The sequence below is a fragment of the Sus scrofa genome, chromosome 17 (assembly GCF_000003025.6).
Source record: "Sus scrofa isolate TJ Tabasco breed Duroc chromosome 17, Sscrofa11.1, whole genome shotgun sequence".
Classification (NCBI taxonomy): Eukaryota; Metazoa; Chordata; class Mammalia; order Artiodactyla; family Suidae; genus Sus; species Sus scrofa.
The window spans coordinates 51,130,166-51,147,416 of NC_010459.5; the positions used below are offsets into that span (position 1 = coordinate 51,130,166).

The 17,251-nt window shown below is 50.9% G+C and overlaps 1 protein-coding gene across 3 annotated transcripts in view; it reads right to left on the reverse strand.

Moving 5' to 3' along the window:
* The window catches only part of KCNB1 (potassium voltage-gated channel subfamily B member 1), a 120,404-nt gene that overhangs the window by 98,003 nt on the left and 5,150 nt on the right, over positions 1-17,251 (reverse strand). Inside the window, exons 2-3 of one of the 3 annotated variants that reach the window (XM_021077287.1) lie at positions 13,859-14,250; positions 11,905-12,637 (exon numbers count right to left, since the gene is read on the reverse strand). In XM_021077287.1, coding sequence (XP_020932946.1) covers positions 11,905-12,471 — 567 coding nt within the window. In that variant the 5' untranslated portion in view covers positions 12,472-12,637; positions 13,859-14,250. 3 annotated transcript variants of the gene reach the window in all.

A 17,251-nucleotide genomic window follows, 5' to 3' on the forward strand; every position in this document is an offset into this window, starting at 1 on the left:
TAAAAATAGAGCTACCATTTGATCCAGCAATCCCACTCCTAGGCATCTATTCAGAGAAAACCATGACTCAAAAAGACACATGTACTCCGATGTTCATTGCAGCACTATATGCAATAGCCAAGACATGGAAACAACCTAAATGTCCATTGACAGAGGAGTGGATTAAGAAGATGTGGTACATATACACAATGGAATATTACTCAGCCATTAAAAGGAAAGAAATACTAGCATTTTTAGCAACATGGATGGACCTAGAAATTATCATGCTAAGTGAAGTCAGCCATACAATGAGACACCAACATCAAATGCTATCACTGACATGTGGAATCTGAAAAAAGGACAGACTGAACTTCTTTGCACAACAGATACTGACTCACAGGCTTTGAAAAACGTATGGTTTCCAAATGAGACAGGTTGGGGCGGGGGGGATGCACTGAGGGTTTGCAATGGAAATGCTGTAAAATTTGGTCGTGATGATTGTTGTACATCTATAAATGTAATAAAATTCATTAAGTAATTTTTTAAAAATTCCTTTTTTCATTGATTAGTACGTATTCTCTGCCATCTCTAAGATAACATCATTCATTCATTCAACAGGAGTTCCCCTGTGGTGCAGCGGGTTAAGGATCCGACGTTGTCACCGCAGTGGCCCAGGTTGCTGCTGTGGCACAAGTTCCATCCCTAGCCGGGAAAACCTTAAAAATGCAGCGGGTGTAGCCAAAAAAATAAAACCACATTCATTTGACAAATATCTATTGAGTGCTTCCTCTCTGGCAGGCACTATTCTAGGCCTCGGGGACATAACTAAACAGACAAAAACCTTGCCCTTGGAGGCTTGTATCCAAGTGGGAGAGAGAAAAGTAAATGCATAATTAGGTAATTTTATGCTGTGCCGGGGGAGGACAATCAAGCAGGAGAGGTGAGTGCAGAGCACTGGGGGACTGTTTTATAGCGGTGGCCAGCGGCTGCCTCGCTAAAAAGATACTTGAGCTGAGATCTGAACAGGTTAGGCAGCGAGTCTCGAGGCTGTCTCTGGGACATCTCTACTGGGCAGAAGGAACAGCAAGTGCAAAGGCCCTGAGGTGGTGAGCGCTCTGGTGTGTTGCAGGAAGACACTGCGAGCAGAATGGAGCAAGGGAGGGGGAGAGAGGTAGTGAAGGAGCTTGGAAAGGTGTTGAGGGAGAGGAAAGATGCCATATCACGGGCCCTGTAGGTGGTGGGGGCGTCGACGTGAAGACTTTGGCTTTTCCTTTGAGTGAGAGGGAGCCGTGGCAGGGGAGTGAGCTAGACCGAGCTACAGAGGCTCCCGCTGACTGCACGTGGAGGACAGATCGTGAAGGTGGCGGGTGGAAGCAACTGATGGGAAGAGGCTCCTGCCATGGTTCAGGTGGGGGCGGGGCCTGGGTCAGGGAGGCAGCAGGGGCCGGTGAGACATGGTCACATTCTGGACAAGGGTCACTCACCCTGATGTTTCCCATTCTCTCGCTTGCGCTCTACAAAGCTTTCGCAAGTGGAAGAGGAACGGTGGCATCCTGCTGAGTGTGCCAGGAACGGGCCATTATCCTGGCCAACGGTGACAATAGCAGCTGACCCAGGAGGCACCTTCCTGCGTCCTCAGCTCTGTGCACAGAGCTCCACACGTGTCAGGGCCTCAGACTCTCACCTCCCCAGGGCCGGCCCTCCTCAATACCTGCTCTTCTTCCCAACCCTCCCAGGGAGTCAAGGTCACCCAAGGACAGCCAGTGATGCTGGGAAACTGGCCACATGCTAAGCAATGACCATCCCTTTCCTCAAACCACTTGCAAAAATTAACTCGAAATGGCTGAAAGGCCTAAAGGCAAGAAGACCTCAAAGTATAAAATGCTCAGAAGAAATCATGGGGGAAAAAGCCTCATGACATTGGATCTGTCAATTGTTGCTTAGATCGAACACCAAAAGCACAAGCAACGAAAGAAAACATAGACAAGTTGGACTTCATCCAAATTCAAAACTTCTGTGTGAAAGGGCAACCTACAGACTGGGAGAAAATATTTGCGGGTCATAGAGCTTAAGATAAGGGGTTCCTATCCAGAATACATAAAGAAACTGCTAGGACAGCTACAATTCAAGGATAAAAACCAAACAACCTGATTAGAAAACAGGCAAATTAACTTGAATAGCTATTTCTCCAAAGAAGGTGTACACATGGCCCACGAGCATCCGAGAAGGTGCTCAACTCCACTAATTGTTAGAGAAATAAAAATCAAAACACAAGGCGGTACCATTCATGCCCAATAGGATGGTTACTAGAGAGTTCCCGTCGTGGGGGGGGGGGGTGGAAACGAATCTGACTAGGAACCACGAGGAGGGTTGCTATAAACAAAACCAAACCAGAAAAACACCAAAACACAAAAATCCAACAACCTGGAAAATAACAAGTGTTGGTGAGGATGTGGAGAAATCAGAACGCGAGCGCACTCCTGGTCAGAAGGTAAAGCGGGGTAGCTCCTAAGAAAGATAGCAGGGCAATTCCTCAAAACATTAACAATAGAACTACCACATCAATCAGCAGTGCCACTGCTGGATATACACCCAAAAGAACTGAAAGCAGGGTCTCCCAGAGGTATTTAGACAGCCAGGTTCCTAGCAGTGTTATTCTCCAAAGAGCCAAAAGGTGGAAGCAACCCAAGTGTCCATCGCCAGATGAATGGCTAAACAAAATGTGGAGGGCACACGCCACGGACTGTTTATTCAGCCTTAGAAAGGGAGGCAGTGCTGACGCATGCTACAGCAGGGATGAACCTCGAGGGTATCGGCGCTAAGTGAAACAAGCCTGTCATGAAAAGACAAAGGCTCTGCATAGTCAAATTCCTATGAAGGGGATGCCAGGGCCTGAGGGGGTTATTGTTTCACGGGTACAGAGTTGCAATTTTGCAAGATAAAAAAGCTCTGGCGATTGGATGCACAATAACAAGAATGTACGTAACACTAATGAGCATTCACTTAAAAATGGTTAAGATGGTACATTTTATCTTCTCTGTGTTCTACCATAAATCAAAAAGAAGCTACCCAGAGGCTGTGTCTCAGTTGCAGGTGTGGGCATGGGTGTTTGTCGAAGCTCAGAGGATCAGACAGGGGTGAGCCCCCTGTACTGCGAAGCGCACCCGGTTTACTCTCCCCACTCCCAGCCTTACTGGGGTGAGGCGCCTTGTGGGTTCACACCGCCAGAAGCGGTGGGGGTGGACTCTGAACCCAGGCCATACCCGTACCCGCAGGCGTATGTCTCATACGGTACCATTACGTCTTATTTGTTATTTATGTCATCAGGGAAAATCTGAAAGGAGAGTTGATGCTCAGGATAGGAACGTGTGAAATCCGGCTCCCGCCCCACCCGCCTCCAGTTTGGGGGCTGGCTTGTGCCTCTGCTCCTGGCCCCTTCTGGTCATGCCCACCTCTCCCAGAGACACCAAAATTGAAACTATCCCTCCTCAGAGAGAAGGGAGGGCCTTATCTATTTAAATTATCTATCAAAATAATGCTGAACGCTGACCCTGTGTCTCCAACAGTCCCATCCTTGGACTTTGGATCCAAGGTCACAAGGGACCAGGAGCGAGCAACACTCCCAAGTCAGGTGGGAGATGCTGAAGGCCTCTCACCTCAACACTTCAGTTCCCCAAGGTGAAGAGGCATTGCAGAGCTCGCGTCTCACTTCCTGAAGGTCACGAAAAGGGCACAGGGGTCAGGTCATGGGCTCACAGTCAAGGAGTCCTCTCATTCGCTGTGTGACCCTGGGCCAGCCACTTTACCTCTCTGGGCCCGTTTCCACAGTTGCAAGATGAGGATCATCATCCCTCCTTCATGGGGTGACTGTGGGAATCAGATGCTGCGGTGCCTTCGATGCTCCCTGCACTGCACCAGGCACACCAGAAGCAGATTGGTGGCTGCTGCTGCTGCTATTGCTGTTTTCATTTTCTCCAGGAGATGGAGACGAGGCTGACTGAGCCCAGCCAGCCCTGCAATTTCTTCTTTTAAGATGATCCCCCTTAGGATCTGGAGGTTTCCCACAGGTCTTTGGTTGCCTCCCCAGAACCAGATCCTAAGACAAGGATCTGAGGAAAGTGGCTTATGTGGGATGTGATCCCAGAAAACACTGTGAGTGAGAAGGGCTATGAGCAGGGAAGGGAAAGAGGCCAAACAGGGTATATGATCAAGCAAGGATTTAGGGGCTTAATTCTGCTGAGGAGCTCTGGGGGCCAGTGTAGACCATGCCCCTCTGAGTTACACCCCCATCCAGGGGAAGGGAGCTGGAGTATTTACACACTTTCCCCATCAGCCATCAGTTGAGGGCTGCTCCCTCCAAGTAGGGCACTAACTCTCTGTCCTTACTGGACTCCACCAGCCAGAGGCAGCTTCTAGGCAAAGAATTGCAGGTGCTGGCCGCTGGGAGGGGGGCTACTGGCACCGAAAACAGAAGAGCTTAAAAGGATATAGGTGGAACCCTGACCATATTTTCTCTACCAGGATTGGGTCCCTGTTCTGCTCCAATTGCCTGTATGATGTTGAGCAAGTTATATAACCCCTCTTTATAACGAGTATGTATCATTTTATAAGAATAGTGAATTTTTGAAAAGAATCTTATTTATCTGGCATGATAGGAGGATTAAATGAAACGACGACAGCTAAAAACAAGACAAAACAGTTTTTGTTGTGGCTCAGTGCGTTAAGAACCCAACTAGTATCAATAAGAATGCGGGTTTGATCCCTGGCCTTGCTCAGTGGGTTAAGGACCCGGTGTTGCTGCAAGCTGCAGTGTAGGTCACAGAGGTGGTTCAGATACCACATTGCTGCAGCTTTGGTGTAGTAGGCGGGCAGCTCCAGTTCCAAGTCAACCCCTAGCCCAGGAACTTCCATGTGGTGCAGATGCGGCCATAAAAAGAAAAAAAAAAAGCGAAGACAAAACAGAAACCCGTAACAGTTACTGAGGGCTTTCTACGTGCCAAACCCTATTTGAAATGCTTTGCATGCATTAATTCATTTAATCCTGGTAGAGACTGAAAGAGGCAGGCCCTGCTACTGTCCCCCTTTCATGAATGAAGGCACAAGGAGGTGCAGTAGTTTGTCACACATCACATGGTGAGTTAAACTCTGAACTTGGGCGATCCAACTCTGAAATCCATGGCGCTATCAAACGCAGGAAGTACACACAGTGCTAGGTATGGAGTTGGTGTTTAATGCATGCTTGTTCTCTTTCAGTTAATTAAGTTTTGGCCAAACTCCTCCTTTGGCCAGAACCTTTCCCCCCTAAGAGTTTTCACAATCTCTAGCCTTTTGCAGCCTTTCAAAACCCCCCAAAGCCCAGCTGCCAATGTATGATCCTGGGCCAGCATCCTGGAGGAATGAAAAGACCCCCGAAACCTCAATGACAGTAACAATGCAGGCAGAAAAGCCTGAAAACGGCCCCTGATCTTGACTCATGCAAGTTCTTGAAGCACCCTCTGCATCTCCCTTTACCAAATCAGGATACTGGGAGTTCCCATTGTGGCTCAGTGGGTCAAGGACTGGACATAGTGTTCTGTGAGGATACGGCTTCAATCCCTGGCCTCACTCAGTGGGTTAAGGATCTGGCATTGCCACAAGCTGCAGGTCGCAGATGCAGCTTGGCTCCCATGTTGCCACGGCTGTGGCATAGGCCGGCACCTGCAGCTCTGATTCGACCCCTAGCCCGGGAACCTCCATATACTGCAGGTGCAGCCATAAAAAGAAAAGGGGAAAAAAAAGAAACATTAAAAAAAAAAAGGCAGGATACTGATTTATGAAGCACAGTGTCACTGATTTACAGACTCTATCCTCCAGGCAACCCTGTGAGGTGGCTTCATTTACAGATTAGGAAATGGAAACTACGCGAGGTAACATGATTTGTCTAAAGTCTGGAGCTAGGAAATGTCAGGTCTGTGTGACCCTGCAGCCAGGATTCTGAACCTCTGGCCTATTGTTTTCCAGGAATAAATACGAATATCCAGAATGAACCACCGGAGCCAGCAAGAGCCTCAGCCAGACGATTCACAGCACTGGAGGCGCCCCATGGATTCTGAGTTGGGTTCCCTCCTTTTTTTTTTTTTTTGATGATGATAAAACACAAATTCATCTGGATCATGTCAGGGAAGCAGAAGCACCACCCCACTAAAAGCATACAATCCAAAGCGGGCAGGCAGTGATCAGCAGCAACACTGCCATAGGGGATGCTGCCAACCAGGTGTGTAGCTAGAATAGAGGAGTTCGGCGACAACACTAATAATCACTGCTGTCACTTAGAGGATGTTTACCACATGCCAGGCACTGGGCTAAATTCTTTATGCCGATTATCTCTTAATGGCCCTAAGAGGTGAGCTCCATTATAATTCTCATTTTTCAGATGAGGAAAGTAAGACTCAGAGGAGGAAAGGAACGTGCCCAAGATCATGGTCCTGGTAAGCCAGGTGGCTGAGGAATGAACCACACCCGCTGGACTCCAGAGGTGCTTCTTAATCAAATCTGTGGCGGGCAAACTACTAACCAATGTCCCTAAATAAAGACTACTTCCACTGTGAAATATAATCACAAGAACAACCACCACAACAATAATAATTCATATTTATGAGTACTTTCCATTTGCAAATCACATTCACATCTGAAATCTCACTGAATCACCAAGGCAGCCCCAAGAAGGGGCATCTGTACCATCACCACTGGGCGATGAGCTCACTGAAGCTCAAAGAGTTTGAAGGGTCTGTGCCCAAGATTCCGGGATTGAGAAGCACAGGCTTAGGAACCAGAGCAATCTGGGTTCCAACCCTCGCTCTGCCATTTGCATTTCTTCAACAAATACTGACTGAGGACTTAGCTGTGTGAGCTCTGGGAAGAGACTTCCCTTTCAGAGCCCCCGTTTCCTCTCTGTAAATGAATGTTAATATCACTCATCAGACCCATTTCCTTCCACATCTGCAAATGCCAGACACTTGCCTTCCCAGGCTTCCTTGCAGCTAGCACATGAGCATGTGACCTGATCTCGCTAATGGGATCGAAAAAGGAGTCTGCCAGCAGGGAAAGGTTTGCCTCGCAGGAAAAAAAGAAAGAAAAGAAATAGTGGTGCATAAAAGGACAGCCTCTCTTCATTGGTAGGATACTATGTTTCCACATTTGAAGGCTGGAACTGGGCAGCCATATTGTAATGTGAGGCATACAGCCACCTGCAGGAGCTGGAGGAGCAGGAAGACAGAAAGAATCTCAAATCCTAATGGCCCCATGGAACCATTAACCCAAACCCAGCTACCTTGGAACTTCCTGTTAGGTGAAAGGACACATCTTCCTCCTTACGGAAGCCACTTTGAGTTTTCTAGTCTGTGACTTGTAGCCTCAACTGCAGACTTCCTCGACGGAACTGTTGAAGCAATTTCACTGAGTGGGTGGATATAAAGTCCCACTAATCAGAGCCTAGCACAATAACCAGCAGCTACTCTGAACATTAGGAAATTATCTCCCGGGCTTTAACCCTGAGACTATTCCAGGGACTGCAGATTCTCCTGGCCAGGCAAATTCGTCCCCTCTCTGTCCTACTGAGAAAAACCTGTAGAGTTTTCCCAGAAAGCAGAAACTGAGTGGTGGGCCAGCACCGCAAGCCTGTGGCTCGGATGGGGTTGACCCCAGCTTCCAAACAAGAATCAATCACACTGCCTTTTGCCTAATGGATTTTGATTTTCACTCCCCTGATGGGGAAGGCGAGGGCCTGTGCTTTGGTTTGTCTCTGTGTTGCCAGAACATCCATCAATTATTAACAGCGGCAGTTCGGCCTCCTAGCACTGCTATCAGAAGGAAAGGGTTTGGCGCAACTCTGCCCACCCAACCACAGAAAAAGGACTCTGCTCTCTATTATTTATAACAATACGCCCTACCTACCGTGGGTTAGGCACTGTGCTAAATTCTGATGAAAATGACATGATGATGGCCTTGCAAGGCACGTCTTTTATCTACAGTTTATAGGTAAGAGGCTAGGGCTTGCAGAGATGAAGAACTAGCCTAAAGCCAGAAACTGGGGAGGTGACAGAGCTGGACTTGGAGTCCAGGTCTATCCTTACTCTTAAATATATGAGGTATGGCCATTTCTCTCTCTCTCTCTCTTTTTTTTTTTTTTTTCTTTTTTTTGGCCACACTTGTGACATGTGGAAATTCCTGGGTCAGGGATCGAACCTGCGGCACAGCAGCAACCTGAGCCACTGCAGTGACTAACTCTGGATCCTTAACCTGCTGTGCCACTCCTGAGCTCTGGCCATTTCTGTATCTCACAATCACCAAGCAGTGATTCTCCATTTGACTTCTCATTCTGTGACTGCTGAGAAATTTCTATAGACCTGGCTGTTCTGACAAGCAAAGCATCCAAGTTGAGGGGCTGGGTGGGAATGGGAGGGCAAAGAAGAGATGATGGAAAAAGGCCAGAAGGAGTTCCTGTCGTGGTGCAGCGGAAACAAATTCGACTAGGAACCATGAGGTTGCAGGTTTGATCCCTGGCCTCGCTCAGTGGATTCAGGATCTGGCGTTGCCATGAGCTGAAGTATAGGTCGCAGACCCTGCCCAGATCTGGCATTGCTGTGGCTGTGACATAGACAGGTGGCTACAGCTCCGATTGGACCCCTAGCCTGGGAACCTCCATATGCCACGGAGCCCTACAAGGACAAAAGACAAAAGAAAAGAAAAGAAAGAAAGGAAGGAAGGAAGGAAGGAAGGAAGTGGCCAGAGGCAGAGAACTGGGCTGCAGGTGGCCTGGGAGGAAGGAGTGACAGATCCTCAGAGACACGGTGACTGGCTGGTTGCTTGCTCCATTCATTCATTCTCATTCATTCTGGGGACCCTCTGTGCCAGGCACCATGACAGGTGCTGAGAATAGAGAAAGTGAACACAATTCATGACACTTGTATTCTTGTCAGGAAGAAACCGAGAAACACAAGGAAACAAGTATGAATTCAGAATGGCATCTAAATGCTATGTGGGAAAGACACTGCAAGATGCAGCAGTGTGTAAGGGGAGGGAGGCTGCCTAAGACAGGGCCCAGGAAGGTCTCTTTGAGGATGGGGACGTTGGAACAGGGACCAGCCATGGGACCATATGGGGAAGAGATTTCCAGGCGACGGGAACAGCAAGTGCAAAGGTTCTGAGGTAGGATAAACCCTGACCTGTTTAGCAAACAGCAAGGAGGCCAGTGGGGCTGAAACTGAGTGAACTAGAGGACAGAAGAGATGAACTCAGAGAGGTCACAGAGCTGGATTCATGGTGAAGGGTTCAGACCTTATCATGAATGTGATGGGAAACCTCTCTAGAGCATTTTAAGCAGATGAATAATGGGATCCAATTTACATTTAGAAAAGCTCACTCTGGCTGCTGAGCGGGGAATGGATTGCAGGGGGCAAAAGTGGAAGCAGAGAGAATGAGGAGGAGACTATGGTACTTTATCACTGTGGACAGAACTGTTTTTTTTTTTTTTTTTTTTTTTTGCTTTTTAGGGCTGCACCTGCAGCATATGGAAGTTCCCAGGCTAGGGGTCCAATTGGAGTGCAGCTGCTCGCCTACACCACAGCCACAGCATGCCAGATCCAAGCCATGTCTGTGACCTACATCACAACCCATGGCAACACCAGATCTTTAACCTACTGAGTGAGGCCAGGGATCAAACCCGCATCCTCATGGATACTAGTCAGTTTGTTTCCACTGAACCATAAGGGGAACTCCCAGAACAGTGTCTTCAAAGTCACACTGGAGTTTGTGTGAATTTCTGGCTACTCCTGTTTGCCTTTTGGGTGACCTTAGGCAAGTGACTTAACCTCTCTGATCATCCCCTATTTGTGAAAAGGGGTGATAATAGTTGGTATAAGAACTACATGTGTTGTCTGTCACACTTCATACACGGTGGCTATGTGATCAATGGCAGTCAGGGTGTCTATACTGAAGGGCAATGAGCCTGCCTGCCTCACCATTTCAGCCCTTGCTGCAGAATATCCTAGACTGTCCATCTGCCAGGACAAGCCAGCAGCCCGAGACTGGGATCACAGAGAGGTCACGAAGCTCGTCCCTGTGAGCGGATTAACCCGAAGGAGAGATGAAGCTGTTATTCCCAAACAGTGCCTTTTGCAAGCCCAAGTACCCTGTCTTGCTGCTGGGTGCCAGCCCAAACATAGCCCTTTGCCTGCTTCTCCTGGGGGAGGTGGCCCTCCCCTCCCCTGCCCCTCACTCCCTTGTCTTAGGGACAGGGCAGGGAGGAGGCAGAATCACGCCTGGGTCTAACCTGGGTGTGGAGAGGAGGAACCCATGTCAGGCCTGGAAATAGCAAAATAATTCTGTTGATCCTAAGCCGGTTAAGGGTGAGTGACTATGTCTTAAGAGAGGCTTTTTGGACACGAAACCCGGGGCAGGATTATGGCTGGAGGCAGCTCTCAGCAGAGGTAACCAGGCCTAGGAATCTCCACTCCTGTTTGGGGTCAACAGGGAAGAGAGAAAACCTTCGGGCCCCCCTCCACTCTCCAGCCAGCCCCCCACCCCTACATTCACTCTCAAAGGCCTCTCCTTGGGCACCCAGATCTGGAGAAAGGTCCCCGCAAACCCCCTCCAGACCCTGTGCTGTAGGTGGGCCTTGAGTGGGGGGCCAACGGAGCCTGGGAGACCCCACAATGGGAGGCCAGCCAGACCGGAGGCAGCCCGAGCTAAGGCAGCACGGGTGCCGTGGAGACTTCCTCCTCTTTTTCCTTTCCATGAATACATTTACCTGCCCTCCTTTTCTGGCCCCGCTCTGAGGATGAGTTATGTTCAACACATCTCTCCTGACTTGGTCTTTGTGGATTTTGACATCATCCCCTCTTTTCTGGGCTCCCCCCTGGGCCCCACGCGGCCTCTTTTATAGCACTGCACACACTGTTGTCATTTACTCCCAAGTCGCAGCGCATGGGCCGCGTGAAGATAGGCCCCCGTCGCTCCCAAGCCATCCCTGAACCCCAACCTGACCCAGAGAAAGTGCTCCAGCAACAAAAGACCTCCAGCCCAGGCCTGCCTCCCTTGCCCCCCCCACCCCCAGCCTTTCCCTTATGGTTTCTGCTTTTGCTCACAGCACACAGGACTCCCTGGCCCACCAGTGTGATGATCTCATTCCTGCCTCTTTCTCCTTCTTTTTCATGTTGCCTCATTTTTCTCTATTTCAAAATTGACATCCTCTTCCAACAGCCAAAGCATCTTTATAAGCTGCATCAAACAGTTCTTGGAATCGACTCACCAAATAAAGAAGCAACCAGGGCTGACCCTTTGCTCACATGCGTCCACAGCCAGCTGTATGCTTCATGCATGCACACACCCACCCCTCAGAGTCCCTTTGCTGCATTTTTCTCACTTATGTTAAAACAGACAGTATCTCAAGATCCCCCCCCCCCCGTATGTCTATAAGCTGCATTCATTCCCTCCTGGGGGCAAAGTGGGGTTATAAATATAGGGATAAGTATTAAAATTATAGGCTGACTTTCTTTCCAACCCAGGTCTGGGCATCCACAAGGGAGCATTATATAGAATAGACCAAATTCAACTCTCTCCATCCTAGCAAGGTTTTATTGTCGCACCATGCCCTGCTATTTGCAGTGGCCATTCTCTTACTATGGGTTTTCATAAATCTCTGTAAACCCTTTTCTCCAACAAAGTTGGGGCATAAAGAATTGAATAATGAAAGGATGGGGCGGCCAAGGCCACAGAGGAGCAGCCTGAAGGGGTTGTTGGTCCTCACCTTGGAGGTCTCAGCCATAGCCTTTCCTCTTTCCTGGTCTCCATATTTGGGAAGGAAGCCAGCGTCCCCCAGCCATGGTCCTGAATCTGCAGACACAGGCAGAACCCCCTGGCCTAGCAGCCCCCAGATTTCAGACTCACCTTGGCGGCCACAGAGGAATTGGGCTTCTCCAGTAGGTCCCACAGCTTTTTCCTCTTCTCTGCGCAGCAAGTGTTATCGAACTCCTCGCCCTCCCGCTCCCGTAGGGTCTCGGCCTCACGCTTGAGCTCCTCGTTCATTTGCTCCTTCTTCTGGTGGTAGCGAGCCTGGCAGCAGGACTCCAGATAGATTTCGTCGATGCCCCAGTAGTCAAGCTCTTGGCTGAAACTGAGGGCGCACATCTCCTCCATCATGTGCAACCGTCCCGTGCGGTAAAAGTTGAGGATGGAGGTGAAGGCGCCTGGATGGCGGTCGAAAAAGTACTCATTGTCATCCAGGCTGTAGTCGTCGCACACCTCGAGCAGCGAGTCATGGGTGTTGCAGTCGCGAAGCTTGCCCAGCCGCGTGCGGGGCAGGCGGTCCAAGGTGCGCCAGAGCACCTCGTGCGCCAACCCCCCAACGTTGAGGCGGACGCGCCTGGAGCACGCCTTGCTGCGCACAATCTCCATGGGCTCGGGTGGCAGCGAGCTGGTGGAGCGGGAGCCATGCTTCGTCATGCCCGCCGGCATCGCTGGTCCGGCCGCCCCCGCCCCCCCTGCCCCCCCAGGCCGCTGTCACTGGACGGCAAGGCCGGCTGCCGCGGGGGAGGGGGGCAGGGAGCGCTGTGGGCTGCTGGGGGTGCAGGAGGCCGCGCGGGTGCGTGTCACCGCCGTCTTCTCACCTCCATCCCGACGGCTGCGAGGCAGAAAGCAGACGCAGGTCAGCAAACACGGAGCTGCGCCTGGCCCCTCCCCACCTCTCCACCGATGCCCCAGCCCGCCTTGACCTTCCTGGAGCTTAAGCCGCTCAGGCGGGCAGAAAGGCTGGGCGCTGTCCCTCCCTCCAGTGCTGAAGTCCGCCCCACCCCATGGGTGGAGGGAGGGGCGGCCTTTCGGGGCGGGGAGAGGGCCCCCAAGAGGCACCCCGGGGCCCAGGAGGCCCCACCCCGGGCTTCTGCAGCCCCAGCCGACCCGGCCGCCTGGGGCGCTGTCCGCCCCTTCGAGTGCTGAAACTCGTTTCTCTCTAGGTCTCCCCGTCGAGTCCCGGACCTGGCCCCGCAACGGGGAGAAGAGGGGCCCTGCACGAATAAAACTTAAAAAAAAAAACACAAAACCCAAAAAACTCATCTTTTCCTTCCCCAGCTCCGAGATAGATAATTAGGATTTGAGGGCTGGGAGTGGCAGCGGGTTTGCTTTTTTTAAACCTTTAAAGATTTGGGGGAATTCTGGAGGGTTTCAGGTGTTCACCTGTCGGCCACAACAGACGGGGTGGTGAGGACAGCCTCGCTGTCCTGAAGCGACCCCTCTCCCCAAGCCTAGGGAGCATCCTCGAGGTCGCTCCGGAGACGAGGTGAACCCTGAAGTCGCAAAGGCAAGCTCTCCGCGAGGTCCTGCCCCTCCCTCTGCGCCCCCTACCCCACGACAGGAGGGGCGCACAGATTCCCGGGGATCCACCTGGTCCGCCCTCCCCTCTTTCCTTCCCCGCCCCCTTCTCCTTGTCCTCCTCCTCTTCCACCTCTTCCTCCTCCTCCTCCTTGCTCCTCTCCTGCGATGGCTTTTTATAACTCCGGGTTCTGCGCCTTTCCCGGGGCTTGGAAAGGAAGGGGTGGGGGAGGTGGGAGGCGGGGAAATGAGCTGAATTTTCTGGCCTTTTCAAAACGAGCCCTCCTCCCTCCGCGCACTGGTAATTTCGGGGGCTCCTCTGAGCCCCCAGGTATGTGAAGCTCATGCTCTATCCCCTCACCCCTAGATGGGGATCGCACACCCTCCCGGGCTCTGGCCCTCGCCCACCCACCTCCCCTCCTCCCCACCCCAGCCTGAAACCGCGGAGCTTGGGTAGACCTAGAGGCCGAACACCCGGCAGGCGAGCCCCCCTCCTGTGTCCCCTTGCGTTCCCGCCGCGCGCCCCAACACTCACCCCCAGGGTGGCCGCCTCCTGGGGCCAGGGTCCACGCATCGCCGCGGCCGCCCGGGCGCCCCCGCCCGCGGGCAGCGGCGGACCCGGGGCCGGGCTGGGCCCGGCCTACACCGGCCGGGCAGACGACGCGCCGGAGCTGCAGGCGCCGCGGGGCCAAAGCGCGCTCTGCGAGGCTGGGGGCACTGGCGGGCACCGGGGCGCGGGTGGCAGGACCAGGATCAGGCAGCGCCTTCTGCTCCACCTCCTCCTCCTCCTGCTGCTCCCGCGGCAGCGGTGGCGGCTGCTAGGGCGAGATCAACAAGTCGGGGCTGAGCTTCGGCTCCGCGCTCGCTGCGATTCTGTCCTGCACTTCGGAGCGCCCGGAGTCGGGCAACGAGGCGGGACGGCGCCACCTGCGGGTCGGAAGCGTGAGCGTCGCTTAACTCTTGCCTGCCCGGCTCAGCTGGCTGCTGAGGCTGGGGGCGGACTGGGGGACCGCGCGGAGATGCGCCTAGCGGTCTGCCCCCTCCTACCTGGGCTACCTCCGCTGCCTGCCTCCAAATCCCGCCTTCCTTCATCTGGTCAACACCGTGGCTTGACCGCCTACCGTGTTCAAAGCACTAAGATTAGCGTCTGAAATACAGCTGTGAACCAAACACAAACGTCCAGGCCTTGTGGAGCTGGTTGGAAACAGACCAAAACCAAGAAAGTAAAAGAGTATGTCAGACAGTGATAAGCACTGTGGGGATAATGAAGCAGAGGAGAGGGATAGAGCCTGGGCTTGAGGGAGAAGATTGCACTTTTACATAACCCTCGCTTTCATGAGCTTCCAGTCTAAATTCTAAATTCCAGAATGGAATTCTAGATTCTACTAGGGGAAGGTGGGCAGTGAACACGTCAATTAATAAATGTCCAATGCGGCAGTTGGTGATAACTGCTAAGAAGAAAAATAAAGCAAGGTGATGGGAAGAGAGAGTGAGGGGTGAACTAGCTTATAAACCCTGGTGACTCATTCATGTTACCTTGGACAGCTGGTTATTGAGAGCTTCTTGTGAGCCAGACCTGTGCCAGGCTCAGTAAAGAATACATCCTCCCCTGCAGGTCCAGTGTGGGAGACAGATCAATCAAATAATCTCCAGAAATGAATTAAAATCCAAAGGATTTACCTGCAAAGGTGAGCAAGGCCTCCCTAAGGATGCCATAGTTGGGTGCCATGTTTATCCCCCCCCCCTTTCTTTTTTTTTTAGAGCTGCACACATGGCATATGGAAGTTCCCAGGCTAAGGGTCAGCTGGAGCTACAGCCACAGCAACGCCGGATACTTAACCCACTGAATAGGGCCAGGGATCGGACCTACATCCTCATGGATACTAGTCAGGTTCATAACCTGCTGAGCCACGATGAGAACTCCCTAACTCACTTATTCTTTCAAATACATATTTACTGCATGATAAGTAAATAGGACACAGTGGTGAGCCCCAGTGCTGGAGGAGAGAAACTGATGAACCCACAGTGTCCCAAAGTAAGTTCCTTCTCCCTCTGGCCTTTCCCTTTCTTTCTAAAATTAAGGGATTCATTTCCATAGCGTTGCACACAATATTATTATATATTTTAATCTGTTCACGTCTCATCACCTCTGTCACATGATCCTTGTTCGAGGCGCCATCATCACAGAGGCAGAGGCCAGGGAATCTGCTAAACATCCTCCAAGGCACAGGCAAGAGCCCCACAATAAGGACTTCTCTAGCCCTGAATGTCAGCGGCGCCGAGGTTAGAAATCTTAGATTAATTCAACAGAAGGCAGAGGCATTTGGAAATGCTATGCTCTCAGCCAGTAATTAATGAGCGCCTACTATGTGCCAAGTACTACTCTGAACACTGGAGATACCATGAGAATGAAACAGACAGTCCTTATACTCACGGTGTTATATTCTAGTGTGAGATGCAGTTAATAAACAAGTAAATAAACGAGCCACATAATATGAATTGTGATAAATACCATGAAGAAAAGTAGACAAGAGGAAATGATAGAGCATCACTGAGAGAGGCGTCAACAACTTTAGACAGGGTGGTCAGGCAGGGACAGCTTCCTGGAGGAGGTGATACATCTAAGATGAGGCCCTGAGGGCAGGGAGAAAACAACCATGTGAAGATCTGAGGACAGAAATGCAGGCAAGGGAAACAGAAGAGCAAAAGCCCTAGGATAGAAACGAGCTTAGGAAGTTAGGAAGGGCGGTTAGAAAGGTGGACGGGACCAGGACAGGCACAGCCTTGTTGGGATTTTCTTCTTCTTCTTCTCCTTGTTTTTAACGGCTGCACCCACGGCATATGAAAGTTCCCTGGGCCAAACACTGAATCCAACCACAGGGGCTGCGATGCCAGATCCTTTAACACACTGCGCTGCGCCGGGGACGGAACCCCTGCCTCTGTAGCAACCCAAGCTCCTGCAGTCAAATTCTTAACCCACTGCACCACAGCGGGAGCTCCTGAGTTTTTCCCAATCGTAATGGGAAGTCATGATTGGGTTTTAAGTAGAGAAGTCTTGTGTGTGTCCCATGTCTTCAGAAGTGATACTTCCAGCTCTTGTGTGCATTCGGGAATGTTGAGGGACAAAAACTGGCAGCAGGAAGACCTATCATGAAACTTCTGCAATTGTCCAGAGTCAGTGGAGTTTGGACTGAGATGATGGATGATGGGAATGGCTAAGCAATTTTATAGCCACAAGGCTCTGACAGAGAAGAGTTCCCCAGACCTGAGGCTAGTGCTAGACATTTCACATCATTCAGATTCGTCACCCCAGATGCCCTGATTCCTGCAAAGTTCAGGCTCTGGCTCCAGATTCAGGTAAAGAACATCTCTGTAAACCTGAGTCTTAGAAAAGCAGCCAGTGGAAACAGCTCTGCAACTTCATAGCAACAGTCTTGTTGCTACTACTTCTTTGTTTACACAGTGCAAAACTACTCAGGAAGGCAGTAGTGGCTCAGAGAGTGAGTTCTAGAGTCAGAATGACCTTGGACAAGTGGTTTAACCTCTCTGAGACTTGATTTTTTTTCTCTGTGTAAAAAACAATGATGGAAATTGTGAGGAATTTGTAGAAAGCACTTAGGGAGTTCCCTGGTGGCCTAGTGGTTAAAGATTCAGTGTTGTCACTGCTGTGGCACAGGTTCGATCCCTGGTCCTGGAACTTCTGTGTGCGGTGGGCATGGAAAAAACAAACAAACAAACAAAAAAAAAACTTGCTCATTACTAGCTCTCATTATCTCATAGAATGGGTTACCCAAGGGTAGGAGGTGGTCTGTCTTGCTCAACTCAAATAACAGAATATTTACCTAACAGGGGCTTAAAGAATAAGAATATTTCATTATCTCACATAAAAATTTAGGAAGAGGGTGGTATGAGAGTTGGTTCAGCAACT